The following is a 23,292-nucleotide window of genomic DNA, read 5'->3' on the forward strand; positions in this document are numbered from 1 at the left end:
CACTAACCTGTTTGGTCTGCTGCTTTGTTTGCAGCTGGAGCCTGTCCTTGTAATATAAATGGCATAATACCCCAAATGACACTTCATGAACGAGACACTTCAGTAATATGACCTATAAACTGCGGCATGATATGCTGTTTGCACTGTGTCATGATAAGCGGTGCTTGAACTACCCATTCATATTTATACTATTTAGTACTTATTTTTCTCTTTATTACTTTTTATATTGAAAAACATCCCATTTTCATAATAACTTTTAAATATACCATTATATTTTTCCTTACATCATAATGCATCCATGTCTGAAACACTCCACTCTGTACAGTGCTTTTTTTTTTTAACCAGGTGATTGCTAATACCATCAGTTGTTAGTAAAAATAAATAAATAAATACAGTTCAATGTGTTTTTAAAAAGGTTACTTTTAGCTTTATTCATGAGTTTACCATGAATATCCCATGGGTGTAAAATGTTTGGGATGGTTCACATGTCCACTACACCCTGGCAGCACACACTTGACTACAGTTAGTGATATGCATATAATTACATACTTGTATCGAATTTCTTCATAATTGAATTGTAGAACACAAAACAATATCAACTTGTAGTAATTTTCATTCAGATAAGTACCACTAGTTTGAAAATGCAACTAAGTTAAATTTGGATGTTTTTTTATGGTCACATCACACAGACTGCGTTGAACTAATCTCTTTGCTCACACTGGTTAAATTACAAAGGGGGAGAAAAAATTGTTGCGTTTTTGTGTGTGTTCTTCACAGTCGTTGGTTTCTATTACAGTGCCCATAATTAAGACAAAGCCTGAACCAAGTTGTTGCTTTAGAATTCATAAGAGATTTCATCCATCCATCTTCCCAACCTTGCTTATGCAGGGCAGGGTCACAGGGCAGCTGCAGCCTATCCCAGCAATCACAGGGCACAAGGAAGGAACTAAACCTGAACAAAAGGCGTAAGTTCATTTTAGGATGAACACACACAATCACACACATACACACACACTACGGCCAATTCAGCAATGCCGATTTACCTAAAATTTTAATTCAACAGTACATCATAAGTTTGACACACAGTATGGTTGAGGAAGCATGGTTGAAAATATTTGTTCACTTTTCAAGTCCATTTATTGTCCATCTATTGAATTTTTAACCTATTTTGAGCCGTGCAACACTGTTAGTTTTTTATGGCCGTTGTGGTCTAGCCATAGATTTTTTTTTGTGTGTGTGTATTTCTTTAAGTTACAATTAGCATTCCTACCAATGAACAAGTCCTTAAGATGATATTAAAGAATCAATCAGACAGGTATTCTACACTACACTAGCCATTCAATACTGTACAGTACACTAGCTATACTATTGTTACGGCTCAGTGTTTTACAATGTATGTAGCAGAACTTAAGGAAATTAAAATTATTAGAGTATGGCCAAACTAAAGGATTGTGTGTTTTTCTTTTTTTATTTTAATACAGGGTAGTTAATAAACTGAATGGAAACACTGTTTAGAAACTGAGAGGCTGCAGACAAACATGGATAACTTACTGAAGATTCTAGAAGAAGATGACCTTTCACAATTCGACAGTCAAGAGCTACAGGTGATGGATGCGGAGATGTAAATTGTCCTATTGAGTAGTGCTCAGATCATTTTCTTCACCTAAGCTCAAAATTTGTTTACCAGTTTATCAGGGCACATTTTAAAAGTACAGCATTGCAGTTGCAGGTAGTGTATTATTCTTATTATACACATGTAACAGTGAATAAATGCCATTCATCCTTTATTTAGACCTGCTTTGATCAATTCTTGGTTACGGTTCCATGCAATATATTGCAAGAGCTAAGAATAAGAAAAATCATTTAGATGTTTCAAGGTTGACTCTTACTCCCTACAGCAACCAACCAATCGTTTTTCATAGTTAGCTTTATCCACTGTAGGATCATGAGGAGAGGAGACGTATGCTGACAGCATAGGTCATGTGGCAAAAATGACCTGGCTAACTATGTAACCATACCTCAAAGCTCTCTGAAGAGCATACAACTGCACAAAATAATGTTCTCCTGGCTGGAAGCATGCTATTTGCTATATTACAAGATAACACTGGACACCTATTTGAGCATCATGGGAATATGCAAACTTCAAAACACAGCAGCTAGGCTGAGAATAGAAACTAAGCCTGCATTTACACTGCTACATTTTCATTTAAAAATGGCGTTTTTTAAAAATGACCTCCATCTACGCTAGCATTTTCACATCATTTATAAAATAATTACTGTCCTCAATAAAAGGAACGAAAACGCACGTGATGTAGACGTTTTGCCTGCTCTGAGACTGTCTGCATTTTAAATGAAAATACAGAAGTGTGAACATAGCCTAAGCACCTTGATCTCTGAGGTTATAGTACTACCACTGCCTCACAGTGATGTCCTGTCCTGTGGAAGGGAAAATTGATGTGTGAGCGAACATTTCCATTTACCCAATATGTTCCTTTTTCCCTTTTCTTCATTTAGGTTGAATTTTGTGCAAAAATTGACATGTTCACACTTAAACAAAAAAGGGTCTTCTATTTGTCAGGGGTTGGGGCCGAGGCTGTGATGGATGAGAGAAAAGACGGATAACAAAACAACTACTTTAAAAATGATCTACAGTAGATTAGTTTAAATCAGGTTAAGCTAAGATGACACCATACTAGCCTCATATCAATACTAAAACAACTAAGTATGGTAGTATCAGACAATCATCTTCAAGACCACTGACCAGCTGTTTACAGGCCGTTTTACTTCATGTTTGTAAATTGTGGCACTCTAATGCATGCTAGCTTGTTTTATAACAAGGACAAAGACACATTTTTCCTTAATTTACCTCTCTGCACCACAGTTTAAATTTAGATTTCAAATAATTCAGATGTGATTAAACTGCACATTGCAGACTTTAATTTAAGGGTATTTGCATACATTTCGGTCAAACCTTCAAGAAATGACAACACAATGACATAGCATTGGCAGGTCTATTAAAGCTGTCCTATTTAGGATTTTGTCGCATATCCCTTGCATGTGATGACTGCTTGAAGTCTGCGATTTGTAGACATCACCATGTGCTGAGTATCTTCTCTGGTGATGCTCTGCCAAGCCTCTAATGCAGCCATGTTACATTCTGTAAATGTAAATTGTTATATTATTCCATTTTTAAGATGGGTTGTAAGTTCTTTACTATTTACACAGATATTTTGTAAAACTTAAGAAAAAAAGATGGCCAACAATTAATGTCTGAGTTGAAGCAATCCCATGGTATAAAAAAAAAAAAAGTAATGAGCCAGCATTCCACCACAGCCCTATGACAAATAACACTTACTGGTGGCAGATAATGCTATAAAGGTGGTTATTATTATTTATTTAGTATATGCTTTTATCCCTAGGGACTTGAACATACATGCATACACTTCTCTCTATTATAAAAAAAAATCTTGGAAGGGAGACCAGGGAGATGAGACGTGATCTTCTCAGAAGACACTTAAAAGACCCGCGAGATGAAAGACATTGGCCACGGAGCGTCTCGCGGGGACCTTAAACATGAGACTTGGTGGCAAGAGATTGTCCCAGGACCATCTCGCGGGGACGTGGAACCATGAGATTCTTGCAAGTCACACACTACTTACAACCATTTTCAACTAAGACCACGGTCATCAAAACTCCCAGTCGTAAAAAGGCTTTTAGCAGACACAGATCTTCTGCTCTCGGTTCATATAAAGCATATAAGGACAATACGTTCTAGATCAAATGTCAACGACTAAGCGAAGAAGAAAGAGCAGCGCAGAGAAAAGAGACCTAAAAGCGTTGGAGAGAAAAAAAATGCAGATAAGAGATAATGAAAGCAGTGGAATTCAAAAGGCTCAAAAAAAGAAACGATGGCACAATACACATGCAGGGAAAGCTAAAGAATATGAAAACAGTACAATTCGAAAGTATCAAAAAAAAGATACTAAAGATCGCATTAGCGCAAACAAACAAATTATTACTCGATAAAAGGGAAAATAATCATCACGGACCAGGTGTAATTAAAAAAATAGGACAAAGCAAGGTCAGAAATAAAAGACAAAGAGTAGAAAACAGGTTCAAAAACGAGGGGGCGCAACACATGCAGAGCTGGTTAGAGATAATGAAAGCAGTGGAATTCAAAAGACACAAAAAAAAAAAGGCGCGATACACATACAGAGCAAGTTACAGAATATAAAAGCAGAAAAATTCGAAAGTATCAAAATAATGATAGTAAAGATCGCATTAGCACAAACAGAGAAATTATTACTCGGTGAAATAACGGAAAGGCTAATAGAGATTGAATATATGGACATAGGTGATATGTCAAAAGTATGGAAATATTGTAAGGCTTTGAAGTTTAAGTCAGAGACTTGTAGATTGTCTAATTCGTGTTGCCATCAGGGAAAAGTAGTGTTTCTTTCTACACAATAAGGAGGCATATCTGCAAGAATTAAAAGATTTAATGTTTGGGGAAAGAGAAATCTACAAACAGTCAGTCAGTCATTGTCCAACCTGCTATATCCTAACACAGGGTCACAGGGGTCTGCTGGAGCCAATCCCAGCCAACACCGGGCACAAGGCAGGAACAAATCCCGGGCAGGGTGCCAGCCCACCACAGAATCCACAAACACTACAGGCAAAATATACGAGTCTACAATAATCTTTTCGCCTTCATATCATTCAGTGCTCAAAACATAGATTTACACAATGATGGACCATAAGCTAAGAGAATCTGTGGTCTCACAACAATTAAAGCAATCACAAGTTTAATTTTTGGCGTGAAGAAACCACAATTCGGTCAGGTGTATATTTATGATCACGGAGAAGCGATGCAAATTTTAACAGGCGAAAAGAAAGGTAATGTAGTATATATTCCGCTAAAAACATTAGACACCAAAGGAGACCTTAATATACCATTCGTATTAAAATGTTTACAGTTTCCTGTTACAATAGCTTTTGCTATGACAACAAATCACAGGGACAAACATTTGAAAAAGTCTGATTATTAGAGAAAAAGAAACGATATTCACTCACGGGCAGTTATACGTTGCGTTGTCACAATGTATCTCCAAAAACTGAATTAAAATTCAATGTGATCTTGAAGAAAAGGTAATTCCAAATATTATTTTTACTGAAGCTTTAAAGTAAAAGTGCAAATAATGAAATTGAAACAATTCCAAAGAAAAAAACAAGCTTTTAAAATTGTATATCCGATTAACCAAATACGGGGGTTGGTGAACGACGTGAGTAGGGGGCAGAGCCCCCAAGGATGAAAATGTTCTATTAAAAGTGACAGGTTTTGGCTTAAAATTCATTGGGCTTCTGTCCCTCTTTGTTATTAAGGCCATGGTGAAAGAGCTGACCGCAGCAGTGAGTGAAGCAGAGCAAAAGTTGGAGGTGGCACAGAGATGTAACCAGAGTCTTGAGCAGGATATTCAAAGTAGGTGAGTGAAACTTCCAACAGGGTTTAACTGGCGTGCATTGCAATTTTTACGGCCGATATTTTAGAGTTCTCTACATATGAAACAATAAATAGGTTAACTCTGAAAACTAGTTTTGTGCAAAGGCAAGCATTTTTCCTTAGCGCCCCTAATGATTACATGATGTTTTATTGGCAGAACATTTAAAAGAATTAATCTAGCAAGAGTTTTATCTGAGAATGTGGAATTAAATGAGGCACTTTGTGAACTTGAAAAAATTAGACAACGCAAAGAGATCTCAACACAGAAACTTCAAGAATACTCTGAACAGCTCAGGTATGGCCATGCATGTTTTGTTTTTTTTTTTTCTTTCTTTATACTTTGCCAATATCGCGTGTTTGTTCAGAAGGCAGTATAGCCTAGTGGTTGAGGGGCCACATTGTAAAACTTAAAGAGTTTGTTAACGTGACAGTGTTTCTATTGTAAATGTATGGATACAATTTTATTATTTCGTCTAAAGAGAGCTGTTAAGCAATTATGCAAAAGGTTTTCCTTATAAGACTGAGGTATTCAATATACTTTTACTTTAGTGTAGCAGTTAGAAAAGATGAAGCCCTGCTGCTTCCAGCTAAGAGAAGTACTGTGCTGCAGGCACAATAAGCTCACTTATAACCTGAAGGGTCAGAATGTGGACTCTTTCTAAAATGTGAAATCAAGGCAAGCCATATCAGGCCTTTTTAACCGTTACTACACAACAAAAAATCATTATATTTAAGACAGAACATGTAAAAAGAAAAAAAATTACATATTTTGGTTGTCTTCAGATTTAACTAATCCTATTACTTTTATACACAATTTGGAATTGAATTGATTGTGAATAATATTTTTTTAATTAATTCACAACATGTATACGAGTCCAATCAAAAATATAATTAAGGCACCATATGAAAAACAGAGCTGAAAGATAATAGTTGGAAAAAACTAGCTCATATCCAATTTAAAAAAAAAAAAAAGTGAAAAGACCTCTTACAAAATAGTTAATCATTTATCCTAAAACACCACAGTTAAAACAGAAACAAAGACAGGAGCCTGGGCACTTATTTTATAACAACATTAATTAATTCTTGGCCAAATTCTGCACCAATGCCATACAAAGATTTTTTTTTTCTAACTTTAGATAATGTTAACTTTTCAAACTTGTTTATGAAGGGTTCATCGGGATTATGCCAAATAAGCAAAATAAAATAATTTTAATTTTATAAATAATAATAAAATAAGCAAAATAAAAAAAAATCACCTCGACGCACAGCTTGGACTCTGGAACCAATCTCCTTGAGAGGGGCTGGACTCTCTACCACTCTGGAGTTGCCCCTGGTGAGAGGCTCCGAGCGGGTGTGAGCATACTTATTGCCCCCCAACTTGGAGCCTGTACATTGGGGTTTACCCTGGTGTGGGACACCGAGTCCGAATGGGCCATGTTCCGTGCCTCTATTGTTGAGACGGCTGACCGGAGCTGTGGCCATAAGGTGGTTGGTGCCTGTCGTGGCGGCAATCCCCGAACCCGTTGGTGGACACCGGCGGTGAGGGATGCTGTCAAGCTGAAGGAGTCCTACCGGTCCTTTTTGTCCTGTGGGACTCTGGAGGCAGCTAATAGGTACCGGCAGGCCAAACGGAATGCGGCTTCAGTGGTTGCTGAGGCAAAAACTCGGGCATGGGAGGAGTTTCGGGAGGCCATGGAGAACGACTTTCGGACAGCTTCGAGGAGATTCTGGTCCACCGTCCGGCGTCTCAGGAGGGGGAAGCAGTGCAGTGTCAAAACTGTATATGGTGGGGATGGTGCGCTGCTGACCTCAACTCGGAACGTTGTGGGTCGGTGGGGGGGAGTACTTCGAAGACCTCCTCAATCCCACGAACATGCCTTCCAATGAGGAAGCAGAGCCTGGGGACTCAGAGGTGGGCTCTCCCATCTCTGGGACTGAGGTCACCGAGGTGGTCAAAAAACTCCTTGGTGGCAGGGCCCCGGGGGTGGATGAGATATGCCTGGAGTTCCTCAAGGCTCTGGATGTTGTTGGGCTGTCTTGGTTGACACGTCTCTGCAACATCGCATGGACATCAGGGACAGTGCCTCTGGATTGGCAGACCGGGGTGGTGGTCCCCCTCTTTAAGAAGGGGGACCGGAGGGTGTGTTCCAACTACAGAGGGATCACACTCCTCAGCCTCCCTGGAAAAGTCTGTTCGGGGGTTCTGGAGAGGAGGGTCCATCGGATAGTTGAACCTCGGATTCAGGAGGAACAGTATGGTTTTTGTCCTGGTCGCGGAACAGTGGACCAGCTCTACACCCTTAGCAGAGTCCTGGAGGGTGCATGGGAGTTCGCCCAACCAGTCTACATGTGTTTTGTGGACTTGGAAAAGGCGTTCGACCGTGTCCCTCGGGGAATCCTGTGGGGGGTGCTCCGGGAGTATGGGGTACCGGACCCCCATAAGGGCTGTTCGGTCCCTGTACAACCGGTGTCAGAGCTTGGTCCGCATTGCCGGCAGTAAGTCGAACCCGTTTTCAGTGAGAGTTGGACTCCGCCAGGGCTGCCCTTTGCCACCGATTCTGTTCATAACTTTTATGGACAGAATTTCTAGGCGCAGCCAGGGTGTTGAGGGGGTCCGGTTTGGTGAACTCAGGATTGGGTCACTGCTTTTTGCAGATGATGTTGTCCTGTTTGCTTCATCAGGCCATGATCTTCAGCTCTCTCTGGATCGGTTCACAGCTGAGTGTGAAGCGGCTGGGATGGGAATCAGCACCTCCAAATCCGAGACCATGGTCCTCAGCCGGAAAAGGGTGGAGTGCCCACTCAGGGTTGGGAGCGAGATCCTGCCCCAAGTGGAGGAGTTCAAGTATCTCGGGGTCTTGTTCACGAGTGAGGGAAGAATGGAGCGGGAGATGGACAGGCGGATCTGTACAGCATCCGCAATGATGCAAGCTCTGCATCGGCCTGTCGTGGTGAAAAAGGAGCTGAGCCGTAAGGCAAAGCTCACAATTTGCCAGTCGATCTATGTTCCTACCCTCACCTATGGTCATGAGCTATGGGTAGTGACCGAAAGAACGAGATCACTAAGGTATGAAGAGGCTTAAGTTGTACTGTACAATATAAATTGGCAAAATCTTTCATATCCATAATTTTTTAATCTGAAATGACTGCGCCCATCTGTTTTATCCAAGTTTTCAGTTATCCAAGGTGACATCATTCTGCATTACCTCGGATAACCGGGGTTCTGTTGTAATTGTAACTGTCACTAGTTGTTTTTTATTATGTTTATTTTATAGGGACTTCTGAGAAGTCAAGCAAAATTACACCTTTTATTAGCTAACTAAAAGATTACAATATGCAAGCTTTCGAGGTAACTCGGGCCTTTTCTTCAGGCAAAATGTAATCACTAACATGGTACAACACCCTAGTAACTAAAGTGGCTTCTGTAAAATTTTTATTTCCCCTTGGGACAAATACAGTATAATCTAATAGGTAAAGTCCCCCCTCCACACTACATGACTTTTTCAGCAATTTTCAGTGGTAGACTTCATTTGCATAATATCAGTGAGCTATCAGTCAATATGACAAAATCAATCCCATTTTGTCTTAAGTCATTTGGGTTGGCGTGTGTATGACACCTGATAACCAATTACCACTCATCTGGATCTACATACAAATGTGTATGATGCAGCCATGAGGAAAGAAGGAAATGTGGATGTTAATAGACCAGACGAGGAAAAAACATAGCTGTTTGTCTGATGTCTTGTGTTTGTCATATCATGAGACAACTGAAAAAGGAAAATCATAGGGCCAAAATTGCATCTGAATTCACCATAGCTGGAAAGCGGTGGCACTGGCGCCGTTAGGCAGCATGGTATTGTATATCAAGATATCAGGATGCAGTGAACTTCTGATATTTGGCAAATGTAAAACAATGAGTTGTGTAATATTTCATCCACTGGGAATCCTAGCTATGCAATCTGAGATCCTTAAGGCGATGTGATCCAGCAACTGGAGTTGTCAGGTTTGACATTTCCAATGAGTAGAAGTCATGTATTGTGCCACTGGCTTTAGCAAATTTAATATATGGCCAAACGTTTGTGGACACCCCAACTTCAGGTGTTCCAGCCCCAGTAGAATGAGTCATGTAGAAGACCTCACAGATTTTAAATGTGGCACTTGTAAAGGATGCCACATGTCAATGTGTGAAATTTCTGCTGTGCTGGATCTGCCCTGGCCAACTGTAAGTGCTATTATTGTGAAGTGGAATCTTGTAGTAACAACAGCTCAGCCATGAAGTGGTAGATAATGCAGACTCATAGAGCGGAGCAGCAGAGTGCTAAAGCACATATTAGCACATTAAAATTGCCTGTCCTGTATTGCATCACTCACGACAAGAGTTCCAAACTGCCTCTGGAAGCAACATCTGCACAAGAATTCTGTGTTGGGAGGTTCTTGAAATTGATTTCCAAGGCTGAGCAGAATGCCAAGCATCTGCTGGAGTAGCATGAAGCATGCTGCTGGACTCTGGAGCAGTTTTCTCTTCACTATCTGACAGTCTGATGGACGAATCTGCATTTGGCGAATGCTATTTCTGGGACTGAAAAGTGCCTACTGTCCAGTGGAACGGGTATAATGGCCTGTGGCTGATTTTCAGGGTGGCCCTAGGCCTCCTGGTTTCAGAGAAGGGTAGTGTTAATGCTACAGCATATAAAGTCATTTTAGATACGTGATCTCGAACCCACTGAACACCTTTGGAACGAAAGGAATGAATGGAATATCAATCATGAACCAGGTCGTCTTGTCCAACATCAAAAATGTTCTTTTGGTTGACTGGGCATACATTCTCATAGACACACTCCATCTTCTTGGTGAAAGCCTTTCTAGATGAGAGGAGGCGGTTATTGTCTCAAAGGCAGTGCAACTCCATATTAAAGCTCATGGTTTTTGGAATGGGACATCCAACAAGCTCATATAGGTGTGATGACCAGATGTTCACAAACCTTTGGCAATATAGTGCATCTTTCCCTAAATGGTATTAATTTTAAACAGTCCTAGCAAGGCCAGTGCCAGTCCCCAGTATATTTTGGATAATTCTTATCTAGACAGCTGTGTATGATGCACAATTTTAAGATGAATTACAGCATGTTTTGCACAAATTGTTGAAGAGTGTTGTAGTACCAGCATTTGGCAAGTGCAGAGTTTTTATTGGCTGGCCAAAGTAAATGTAAATGATGTAAATATTAATAAATGAGTTCCATTCCCCATCAGATATGTTTGAGAGATCTGCTTGTTCTAGTATTTTCTAGTCTACTAGTTCTAGTTTTCACATTAATTTATATTCTTGAAATAATGCCAATATTCTCATTACTAGCTAAAATATATTCAAACATTGATGCTGATGGCACATTATGAAAGTCAGGCAGGTCCTCACTTACACAGTTTCTAGAGAATAGAAATTAATATGTGAAAGAAATCCATAGTTAAGATAAACAGTAGTTAAAATTTGCAAACACATTGTCTGTATAAAGATCTCTGAAGGTCCAGATAACCAATGACTTCTGTAAACACTGTGTAAATTAAGGAGGGGTGGGGGGGTGCTTTAACCTATCCCAGCAAGTATTGGACACAAAACCGGACCAATCCCTTGGAGAGGACACCAGTCCACCACAGAGTGAACATCCACACTTGAGCCAATTGAGCGTAACCAATCCATCTAACTTGCCTTTCTTTGGATAGTAGGAGGTAACCCACACAAACACTGGGAGAACATTCAAACTTAATGCATGTAGGAATTGGGACGTTAACGTTGGACCTCCTTACTGCAAGGCAGCTGCGATACCACTGTGCCTTCATATCGCCCATTCCAAAAGATGTTTGCTTGTCTTCTACTGTATAAAGATGAAGGCATTGTGGTTAGGACAGAATGGAATCTATGAAACTGTGCCAGAACTGTGGCATAAAATCTGTGCTCCTCTTTCAGAACGATAAAAGAAGAATTTCATGTTCTAACATGATGAGCAAGGTTAAAGTCTTCTGCAAGGAAGATTAAATTAAAATTGTAAAATCCAGATTTGATTAATTTATGGAGAACTACATCAACAGATTTACTGATGGAATTAAAGCATAAGGTTGGTCACAAAGTATTAGTTAACAGGTCTATACACCTACATTTGCAGAATTCCATTTTTAAATTTAACAGAAAGTTCGAATTTCTTATATATTGTTGGTTACAAAAGCTTAAAGGGTATAAAAGGCCTGATATTTCACTGAGTGTTACTGATAGCATAGAAAGGCTGAGCTATGGATCAATATTGTTCTTTGTTTCTTTGTTGCATTTTTGTTAACGTGAAGATTTTTTGCATAGCGCCGAGTAATAATGGAGCATATAAACACTCTACACTCTGGCACCTTTTATAAATACATCCTTATGATCCACAACTGAAAGTGTGTTTATAATGAATCTGAAGAGTGCCTGCTTCTCAATAATTGACTCTCTTAGGCCGAGTGCAGTACAGTATGTTCACAATCCAAAAAGTTGCATCTACAGAGTAACCTAAGCGGTTCGCCCTGAGCAAGGCCTGAAAGCTGTTACTGCACTGTTTTTTAAATCTTTGATGATCACTGCTGTTACAAGTTACAGTGAACTTATTTTAGTATCAACCCAAAAGCAGAGAAAAAGAGCACCTTATAAACATGACAACTAAAGATAAGAGTTTTTAATTAATCATTTAATGCATTTACCTTTTTTCACTATCCCAGGAGTTGGTGTGATACTTGGTCCATCTAAGATTGTGGAAAAAATGCTTATTGGATGACAATTATTTGCACTTAATGCCCTCATTTAATTCAATCAGAAATTGTAAAAATGAATAATGTGTCATCTTCAAATAGGTACTTTATTAATCCCAAGGGGAAATTCACATACTCCAGCAGCAGCATACTGATAAAAAACAATAAAGTGATAAAAATGCAGGTATAACAGACAATAACTTTGTATAATGTTAACGTTTACCCATAAGGTGGGATTGAGTCACAATCTGGTGAATACTGCATTTATTTTATCCAATAAAGCAACATTTTTAAATTGACCAAATGTTTCATTTTAGCAGCTTGGCAGAAAATGAGAAGCTAGAGATGGAGTCTGAGATAATTACCCTGGAAAAAGAGGCAGTAGCTTTAGCTGATGAAAAGAAAAACCTCAGCAACTTAATTGAAGAAGCAAAGCAGAACCTTTCAATGGTTGAGTTACAGTGTGAAGCAGGTAAGGCTGAAACTGTCTACTCGGTGGTCAACAAGGTGGATGAGCTACCAGCACTAGTTAAAAACCATGGGGTCTATCATTGGGAGTGCAAGTTGTTGTGTCTGATGAAGACATAGCTAACTAACAACATTGCCAATGTGAGCATAAACATTCTGGGGTTCACAAAAGTGAAAGCCGACAGGGACGCTACATGCTGTGGCAAAAGCAAAAGTGAGGGGTGGGTTCTCGCATTGTTTATTAACATCAGATGGTGTAACCCAGGCACGTAACAGTTAAGGAAGTGATCTTCTGTCCGGATGTTGAACTGTTAGCGGCAAGTGTCCAGCCATACTACATGCCTAGAGAATTTTCTCAGGCCGTTGTAGGTGGTGTTTACGTTTCTCCACAGACAGATGCAGGAAATGCATGTGATGTCATACTCGCAAACATCACTAGACTCCAGCCGCATCACCCAGAGACTTTCGTTGCCATTTCTGGCGAATTCAATCATACAACACTGGACTTCACTAAGACTTCCTTCTTTCAGTATGTTAACTGTCCTATCAGAAAGTACAACCAACCTTCTTTATGCGAATGCCAAACCACTGGGAGGGTAAATCTGATCATTACCTTATTTACCTACAGCCTGAATAGGACAACCCACAACTACACACTCCTTCAGGAAATGGTCTCCTGAAGCTGAAAATGCCCTTAGGGACGGTTTTGAGTCTACTGACTGGAGTGTTCTACAGGAACTACATGGAGAGGATATTGAGGGGATTACAAACTGTGCACCAGACTATCTGAATTTCTGTATGAACACTGTTGTTCCTGTGCACGCTACTTTGCTAATAATAAGTCTTGAATTACCAGTCATGTTAAGGGCATTCAAAAACAAGGACCAGGAAGCGCTGAAGAGTGCACAGAAGGAATTTAAGGTTAGATTAAGAGAGACTAAGGGAGAATAGAAGTTGCAGCAAAATAACATCAGGGAGGTATGGGAGGGTATGAAGACCATCACAGGCAATAAGTAAAGTAACAGCCATACAGCAGAGGACAATGTGGAGAGAGTGAATGACTTCAGTCTCTTCTACAACTGCTTCTGCTTTAACTGCCACAAACTCACCACCTTCCTCCCCCAAGCTGACAACATAGATCATGCAGCACATCAGAAGGTGCTAACAGCACTCATGCTTCTCGTAGCATCACTGCTGACCAGGTTAGAGGAGAACTTGGGAGGCTGTGTCCAGGTAAGGTGTGTCCAAGACTTCTAAGGGCCTCTGTTGCTGAACTGGCATAACCCCATCAGCACATCTTTAACCTGAGACTGTGACTGGGGAGGGTCACCACACTGTGAAAGACTTCAAGTCTCATCCTGGTTTCCACGAAAGTGAGATCCAGTGAACTTAATGACTTCAGGCCTGTGGCCTTAACATCGCATATCATGACCCTGAGGCAACTGCTTCTTCATCTCCTCGGACCATAGGTGAATCATGCACTAGAGCCCCGGCTATTGCCTATCGAGAGAAGGTGGGTGTGAAATGATGCCATTCTCTACCTCCTCCACCAGACCCACTCGCATCTGAACAAAGAATGTAGTGCTGGGAGGATCATGTTCTTTGAATTTTCCAGCTCCTTCTACTGAGGGACAAACTGTCCAGACCTCAGTTTGTCAGACAGGAGCTCCACAGGAGGACTGTTCTTTCTCCTTTCCTCTTCACCCTGTACATATTAGACTTTAGCCTCAACTCAAGAGATATGCCAGATGACACTGCTATTTGGGGGGTGGGGGGAGAAATAGGGGTCTGGTGAATGATTTAGTAGGATGGCGTTGGTCAAACCAACTGCTCTTAAACACTTCCAAAACCAAGGAGACGGTCATGGACTACCGTAGGTCTAGACCACCACTGGGACCCGTCTCCATTGAAAGTTTTGATGTAGAGTGAATGGTCAAGACCTATAAATACCTTGAAGTGCAGCTGAATGACAGGCTCGACTGCTCAGAGAACACAAAGGCTCTGTTCAGGAAGGGGCAAAGCCGGCTCTGTTTTCTGAGGAAGCAGAGTTCTTTTAACATCTGTTTTATCAGTTGGTGGTTGCCGGTATTCTCTTCAATGCTGTGGTGCTCCTGGTTGGGGGGGTGGGTTGTTGCATGAAGAAGAGAGGTGCTGATTGTATTGACAAGCTGCTTAGGAGAGAAGGATCTGTGGTTGGTATGGAAATGGCTCCAGTGATATTGGCAGAGAGGAGGAAACTATGCAAGTTGCTATCTATTTTGGACAATGGACATTGCCCACTATATACCACCATAATTAAGTAGAGGAATTTGCTTATTGGTAGACTGCTATCACAAAACTGCAATATGGACAGGTACAAAAGATCTTTTGTCCCCAGAACCATTAAACTCTCCCAACTCTTCCAAATGAGGCAGAGGTCCAAACGAGGTGCTTGGTTGAATTCTTCCTCTGCTTATAAGCTACATACTACATCCAATATTTCTCTATTTGGTCACTACTCTATAACCTTCCCAATAAACCCATCACCCCACCCCAAATGTCACGTTATTCTATCAGTATAAGCCAAGTCACTTTATTTAATTTTACGTCACTTTATAATGTTTTGTGCCACCAGTCACTTTGGTAAGTAGTATTATTTGCACAATTCCCATTGCACTGGCATTATTGTATGCAACATCTACATTACCTGAATTGGACTGTAAGATTACAACTTTAGCATACGTACTTAATGGTATTTGTATAGTGTGTACTTAAAATGAGTGTATCTAACTTGGTATAATCTTTGGCTACGGGTACTTAAATTTCCATTGGGATCAATAAAGTACTGCATCTATTCTATTTCTAATGCAATTAACAGATGCATTCTAACTGCATAAAGCCCATGCATTTAAAAAAAAAAAATTATTACTACATGAAAACCAACAAAACACTAAAGATTTTAAATTATAACACAAACATGGTTTTGTAATTATTATTGCATATGTTTGTTATTGTTATCTTTTAGAAGAGGCAGAAGTAAATCACCTGAAAAATGAGTATCTCCAGAAAGGCACTGGACAATCATTCAGTAAGATGGAAAGGGAAATTCTGGATGAGCGTGTGACCAAACTGCTACACTTTAGTGAAGATGAAGGAGAAGGCTCGGATAAATAAAAAAAAAAAAAAAAAACTGAAAACAATCCTCGTTGTAGTTACGCTATTTTACAAGGTGAGCAAAGTTAAGCATTAAGAAGGTATAAACTGAAGAAATTTCATTGTATTTGTTGTATGACAATTTTCAATACTTTTTACAGTTATTGGATATATAAAAAAAATCCACTTAAGTAAAATAGTAAAGTGCAAGTGAAAACACCTGCATATTAAGGATGTTTCCCTGTTAAGTAAAAACAAGATGGTTAGATGTTACACAGAATAAATAAATGCTCAGTACTGATTTGTTAAATATTGACTTTAACATGTTTATTATGATACAAATTGGCCTGTACATGCTCAATCCTACAGTGGGTCAAGGGGGGCAGGAGGCTATAGCTGCAGCAATATATTTATGTACATAGCAGGTCACAGAAACACAACTGCAGCAACTGTAAGTAGAAATACAGTATCCTACACGATGAAAGATGTATGCAGCACTGTATTAATTTACAAAATGTTAAGTTATTCACACTGTACAACTGGAATTAAATAATTTATTAATGGATATGTACTGTATATGTACAAATTGTACAACATACAAAGCTCTTAACTCTACAAAAAATACCGGAGTTGTTTTGCACACAATTCATTAAATGATGAAAACAAAAATCTGAGTACTGCAGTTCCATTTCTACTCCGTGATGACTTACATTTGACATTCATGATAAATGCAGACAGGCATGCGCTTATCTGAATCAGTTACTTGAAAATCCTATTAAGGTGGCAGTGATCTATACCAGTAAAGAAGGAACTGACAAATGAGGCATTATTCCCTTTGCAGATACAGAAATCCCAGTGGTACACAAACACCTTCCCTTTGACTCCAGCACAGGTGTAGCAAGTTAAGGAAAATTACAGAGTAGTTAACTATTATTTAATTTTTATAGAGTACACCAACAGTGAAAAAAATAAAAACAATACAAAATGAGACTGGCGGCAGGCATAGACCAATGGCTGGAAACAGCACTTGAAACTTAACAGAGTGTTGAAAGAAAACACGTTCAGATATTGTAGACACTAGAGAGCTGTCAATTTTTTAATGTTGCAAAAACAGCGGGTTCTTATATGAAAATCCAATCCATGTCATTAATGTGTGTGACATCTGGCAAAATCAAAATTAAGGTCATTAAGACATCTTAACATTTTCACCAGAATAAACTGGATTTTCTTCAAACCACCACCAGATGAATGATTTTTATATAAAATAAGAAATAACCTTTTAATCTGAGAAGTCACTCAGATTTTCAAAGGCTCGCTGTTTTTTTTTTTTTTTTTTTGTTTTTTTTTTGAGATTAAATGATTCCAAACTGTCTTGATACAATGGTAAATGTCAGTCCTTCATTCAGTGAGATGTTTGAAACATGATGAAATATGTCATCTAGCATGATGTAGGATGGGGTCCTTTTCTGATTGGAAACAATCAGACTAATTTTAGCTGTAAATCATGGAATGAGAATGCAATATAGTCCATCAATTCTTTCCTGATAACATTTTAAAGAAATGCACATACATTATTGATTTAATATTTCAAAAGTTATAGTTGTGTGCATTACAAAAGCACTGCTACTATTGACTACTTAAACAAATGTATGGAAAAGGGTAGCAAGTTGCACAAGGGCCCAGCCTTCAAAGCAAATTTTAAAAAGTGAGTTTTCCTTCTGTGCTTTTGTCAAACTTGTAACCCCACCATTTGACTAGAGGAAGAGTGGTAGCAGGAAGTGTTAAAGAGCAGTGCCGCTCTTGCTAGTAGCTTTGGTGTAAAAGGGTTTTTAGAGGGTTCACTGGACCCTGTTCCCTTATAGCGCTTCCCATTAAATGGTAAAATAAATGGACAGAACAGTAAATAAAAAAGTTAAGAATTAATTCCATTCAGTTTCCGTTGGGAATAATATTGGGTATGAGTTTATTATTATTATGAGTGGACAGTACTGGTCGCAGTGTTTACATTTTCAACTTATGAATTAATACTGCCTAATAATACATATCATATTCATTGTCCTTCTCAGTCCTCCATATCTGTAGGTTAAAAATTTACATTGCCTGTTGTGACCATTGTTGTGTGATTTTTGCTACATCAGCTATTTTTTTTTCGTCCCTTCAGCTGTAATGGCAAAAAAACAAACACCCTCATGCTGTGCAACAATGAAACTAAAAATAATCTAAATGACTATGTCCTCCAAACATTATCAAGGAAATGTTGCTGTAGGTGCTGACTAAATAGATTTTAGCATTTTTAGCTCTGGTACTGGTTTTGGTGAAAGCAGCTTTAATTAATTATCCTGCAACTAACTCAAATTTTGCAATTGCTTTAGAAGTTCCTAGCTTCACAGTTTCAGGTATATCAAGCAAAACTCAGATTCCTTCTTATCCATGCTGGATAATGGGCACGGGGGGTAGAAGGGGACTTAACACATAGTACTCTTGATCTATTACAGTACAAGCATGTTGATATATAAAGTATGGTATGAGAATGGTACCAGGCTATTGTAGGCTACATCTCTCATTCCATGTGCCTTGTGCAGTCACACCACTAACTGTGTAACTAAGATTTTACGGCACCAGACTGCATCTTCATGTTAACTTGTGTACACTCATCTCAATCATCTCATATGACACTAATTTCTGAGCAGGAAAGCTTTTGCTGTTATGATTACTCTAAATTTTGAAATTTTACCCACTACAACCTTCTCCTACTTTTAAAACAGTGACAATTTCCACAACTTCTTGTTTCACAAAGAAAAAGTATTATGCATCATAAAAAAACTACAGAATACTTATTTTTATTGTGTACTAATCAAACACAGACAGAAACAAACCTCATAGCTCTGCTGAGCCTACCCACAAGCGGCCGGAGTTCCCTCATGCTGTCTACAGTCTTCATTAAACTTTGTATTTAGTTGTGCATTTTTTCCTTAGTTCATTTATTTAGGTTTACAACTCTTTGGATTTGCCTAAATGAAACAGAATCACTTAATTTCCTTCGGATAACTTTAAAAGCCTCAGGACCAGTTTGGGTGATTCTTAATTAAATTCAATAAAAGTAAAGTGTCCAAGAGCTACAACTGTAAATCTTTAGATTGCCAAACTGCCAATCTCTACCCTGCCGCCAGCACGATGCTTCCATTGTGCACATGTGAGCTGTGCATAGCAATGGTTAGTTCGAACGGTGTTAGTGAGAAGGCCTCCCACTACCCTAAGGGGTACAATATTTATAACAGTAGATACAGTGTACCAAGTATTTACATCTTCTGATTAAAATACAGTTGCAATCTGGTTTAAGAATTACACAAGATAGTAACAGGCCAGAACAGCGTAAGAGTTTAAGACTAGTCACAGATACAGGTAAAACAAAAGAAAAAAGCAGTTAGCTTAGCATGTCCAGAATATAAAAATAGCTGAATGGACTTAAAATAAATCTGAAAATAGTTTGATAATTTTATAAAAGTAGCCTATTGAGCAACCTTTAAAGCCCAAATATTTAACAGTACACAGTCAAAAATCAGTAATGGCAACAATGTTAAAAGACAAACTTACTGTATACTTGTTTATCTAGTCTGGGTTCAAAAATTGTGCTTTATGATTCTTACATAGTTGAAACTGCTTTGTCTCCTCAAAAGCATGCCTATTTAAATGTACGCCATTAAGTATTATCTGTCATCATTACTAGCACCCACTCTGACTGTAGTGTCCAATTATGAAAAGTTATTAAGGTAAAAACAAACTGAAAAATGCTTAAGGCTCGTCATGTGGGCCACAATACATACCTGCTTAAAATGCATTAATTCATTATCTTTAATCCTCAATTCATATATGCAAATTCATCTCCTGGAACAATTTTCCTACCTGCTCAATGTAAAAACAATTATATCCATAATTCAGTTTTTTTTCTAATCCTGGAAGGTGAATAAAAGTTTATATTGTCGCTGATTGGTTGTAGAACATTCTACTGTCAGTATTCACAAGTAATGCGTAGTTCTGTAATCTGACTCAATTCTCCTTTACACACTTTTTTTTCCTTTTATACAAATAATTTAAAATATCTGAAAAATCTAAATATGTATTTTCTTTAATATTTCACAAATACTTTCGTTTTCCTTCTCCAACTTTCAACAACAAGGACTTCGTAATAGTGAGGACATAAATATTCGTTTTTAGCTGTAGTGATATTAAAGTAATATGATCCTCGATTAAAAATAGTTCTTATCAGTAACCTGTGAATTATAGCCACTTTTTTTTCTCCAAAGCAAAGTGCTGAATCTCCACGATTCAAATTGGTAAAGGATTACAAACACTCACAAATTTGTCAGAACTATTACTGATTTGTCAAAGCAAAACAACATCCGCCAACGTTACCAGTTCACTCAACAACTGCAGTTTATATAGTATGACCTATATAACAGTCAGTGCTAAAATGCATTTAAAAGCATACATGACAATTCAAGTTTCTCTAGTAACTTGACAGTAACCCCACTTTTGTACTGTCAAACTCAGCCATGTTTTTAGTTTAGTAAAGCTTACCAGTAAAAGGAGAAAGTGGTCAATGTGTTTAAACATCTGTTTGCATTTGGTTCACAAGCAAAATGAACATCAATGAAATCTACACAGGCACACATTCTCCTTGCACAAGCTAAATTTGAAACACCCATTTTAGAAATGTAATGTATGTGACATATTCTGTACTTAATACCTTCACCAGCTTTCTTTAACCAATAAACTCTGGAAACAGTTTAGTGTTCAGCAGTGACTTGACATAGGGTAAAAACAAAGGATGAAGTAAATTCTTTTGTTGTGTCTGTTATATTAAACAGTCATGTAACTCTACAGGAGGCAGGACCCCAGGAGCAGCACTAGAATATGTTCATTACGTAATCTGTAAGAAAGAAGGGGGAGAAACTGCTTAAAACTTGTTAATCAAAACATTCATGAATGCAATGTAACACATGTGACGAATGCAATATATTAAAGTGTTGTGTGCAATCCAGTAACACCCTAAAGAATGAAACTGCATGCAGAATAACCAAACAAAGAATGGAAGTAATTTACTGACTACTGTATGTTAAGGATTATTGTTTCACTTTTACATTCATTTATAATTTACACTGGACTTCAGTTTTTAAACATGTTTAGATATTTACACATTTTTTTTCCTTAAAGACTTACCGTTCAACAGATGTCAATTCACTAAATCTGCACACAAATACAATGGTATCATATCCCTGTGCTAGGAACCTCAAACTTAACAATACAACAAGTGTAGGATGACAGGAAATGCGAGAAATGTTGAATACATACCTAAAGCAGAAACGTTTTTCATGCTTTAGTACTAACGACAAAATTTTACATGAAGTGTATAATGTGTGAAGACTGAAGTCCAAATATCAAATAAACACTTTCACAAAAGGTACAAGTATAACTAAACAAGTGCGCTTTTATTCAAGAATATAACGGAAGACAAAGAAAATCGGGTTAGTGTATGTCGTTGACACGACTGCTTTGGTGGTACAGTGGGAAGAAACTGCTGACTCATAATCAACAGATCATGGGGTTCAAGCCTTGCTGCTTCCCAAAATTAATGTTTTGAATAGTGAGCCCTTTCTTATTGTTACTATTATACAATAAAAACATACATTTCATTTGAGTCTGTAACAGCTGGTGTAATTTTTTTTTTTTTTTTCTTCCCCCAGTTTTATTCTCTCAGTCATGTTCGCCCCGATCGGACACTACTGTTTTCAAATAAAGATGTGCTATAACAGAGGTGAACTCAGAGGGTTCTGCATTGGAGAAAGAGAACAGAAGCCCTCCCTGCAAGAAACATCCACTCACATATAAGAACAATGCAGCTGCACCAGGCATAAAGGCGAAAGATGGCACCTTTTGAATATAGCCAACAGGTCGGTTGTCATCCTGCCTGTCAGTCTGCCCCACACCTATCCTTCAAAGAGACATGCACTAGGTTGACAACTGCTGGATCTGCAGCCGAACCACAGTCATGGTCTGTGAGGATTTTATAATCCTCCTCCTAGCCTGATGTGTCATCCTCCATCTGTCGTGTTCTCCGCTCTCAAAGCCGCAGTCTTGAAAATGGAACTGAGAAATTGCTCCATTCTTCAACAGTCACTGCCCTGTCTCCCGAAAATCTTATTTAAAATGCCAGCCACAAACTCGGGTATGAGGATTAACTGGTAAGCTCTCACTCCTGATAGTGATGATCAGTTTATATCAGGTTTTCGCATAGGAGGAAAATGTATGAAAACTAAGTACCTTGTTGTATTTACTGGAAGCTGAACATAAAGGTACATAATATTCAGCTGTACAGCTATCTGTACACTGAAACTTCTTTTTCTCTCGACATTTTCGCCACTAAACAAAAATCACAACTGCAGTATGGACAATGGAAGTGACTGCTGACTGAGATCTCAAAGTACGTCAGCACTACCGTGTGCACATAGCTTGTTGCAAAGGTTTGTGTTAGGATACTGAAAAGCCACTACAGGGAGAGTGGTGACACAATGGAGAATGGCAAAAGCAAAGCAAGCAAGTGCCCCAACAAAGAGACAAGAATCTTGCGTCTTAGCAGGCCATACAGTGCTAATTTAAAGAGTCTCTATTTTAGTGTCTATCCTTTGATTTAGATATACCCCACAGACTTATATACCTTATGAATTTGTGGAGGTTGCTCATCATCAGAGCCTTCTTCAGGTACTGTATCATGATGCCTGCCTGCCTGAACATCTTCTGTCCAACCGCCCATTGGCAAACGTGACATTCTGGAGCCTGGTCTAGAAGTGCCACTTGCGCCATCTGCAGAAAAAGTACAGGTGCATTATAGGTTTTTTACTGCCATGTGCGTAAAGTAAAGTAAAAATTCTTGGTTGTGCTAATGAAAACGTCTACTAGCTTAACAGGAGTGATTTAATCAAATTTCAGTTGAAGTGGAAAACCCAAATGCTTAAACTGTACAATGTCTCTATTGCTGACTGTGTGGTTAAGTACTTTTGTCCATCACATCAGGATCTTAAGTTAAACATGTCTGCAAAGATGTATTTGTACAAAACTAGTTTCTGCTCCACAACTGTGTGATGCCACACTAATGTATTTATAACAATAAAACAGAAGAAAATGTCATAATATGAAAATATGTTTCAAAAGATTCACCTTATGCTCAACATAATACTGTTCATAAGTGCTTTAAACACTCGCTTTTGTGCTTGTCAGTGGTCATAGTTGCCTGTTGGAGAAACAGGCAGTAGTCATGCCCGGTTTGTAGTAGCCTTGATATCTTGTTTCCATAACAGAACTATTTTGATGGAATCTCCTCTCTGTGTTCATCAGTACACCACCCAAATTTGGTGAAAAAATGC

General features: G+C 38.7%; 2 protein-coding genes across 4 annotated transcripts in view; one reads left to right on the plus strand and one right to left on the minus strand.

The window, feature by feature from the left end:
* Positions 1–1,459: 1,459 nt before the first annotated feature.
* LOC114656113 (uncharacterized) lies at positions 1,460–16,291 on the plus strand. 2 transcript variants are annotated; one of them, XM_028807534.2, is made up of 5 exons: positions 1,460–1,604; positions 5,383–5,483; positions 5,658–5,795; positions 12,589–12,743; positions 15,744–16,291. In XM_028807534.2, the coding sequence occupies exons 1-5, from the start codon at positions 1,539–1,541 to the stop codon at positions 15,890–15,892; spliced, it is 609 nt and encodes a 202-aa protein (XP_028663367.1). In that variant the 5' UTR covers positions 1,460–1,538; the 3' UTR covers positions 15,893–16,291. The 2 variants fall into 2 exon arrangements, with proteins under 2 accessions (XP_028663367.1, XP_028663368.1); XM_028807535.2 differs by having other exon boundaries at positions 12,592–12,743.
* Positions 16,292–16,411: 120 nt separating this feature from the next.
* The window catches only part of atg9a (ATG9 autophagy related 9 homolog A (S. cerevisiae)), a 73,075-nt gene continuing 66,194 nt past the window's right edge, over positions 16,412–23,292 (minus strand). For both annotated transcript variants that reach the window (XM_051931371.1, XM_051931372.1), the window contains exons 15-18: positions 22,587–22,732; positions 19,018–20,801; positions 18,938–18,987; positions 16,412–18,900 (exon numbers count right to left, since the gene is read on the minus strand). In XM_051931371.1, the coding sequence (XP_051787331.1) occupies positions 20,793–20,801; positions 22,587–22,732 (155 nt within the window). In that variant the 3' untranslated portion in view covers positions 16,412–18,900; positions 18,938–18,987; positions 19,018–20,792. The remainder of the gene's footprint in view (positions 18,901–18,937; positions 18,988–19,017; positions 20,802–22,586; positions 22,733–23,292) is intronic.

This window comes from Erpetoichthys calabaricus, chromosome 8 (genome assembly GCF_900747795.2).
Source record: "Erpetoichthys calabaricus chromosome 8, fErpCal1.3, whole genome shotgun sequence".
NCBI lineage: Eukaryota > Metazoa > Chordata > Cladistia > Polypteriformes > Polypteridae > Erpetoichthys > Erpetoichthys calabaricus.

Excerpts from the sequence above, each read along its gene's own strand:
- LOC114656113 (XM_028807534.2), top strand. The coding sequence starts at position 1,539 with ATGGATAACTTACTGAAGATTCTAGAAGAAGATGACCTTTCACAATTC. Across the intron at positions 5,796-12,588 it reads GAATACTCTGAACAGCTCAG|CAGCTTGGCAGAAAATGAGA; the intron begins GTATGGCCATGC and ends GTTTCATTTTAG. Across the intron at positions 12,744-15,743 it reads TGAGTTACAGTGTGAAGCAG|AAGAGGCAGAAGTAAATCAC; the intron begins GTAAGGCTGAAA and ends GTTATCTTTTAG.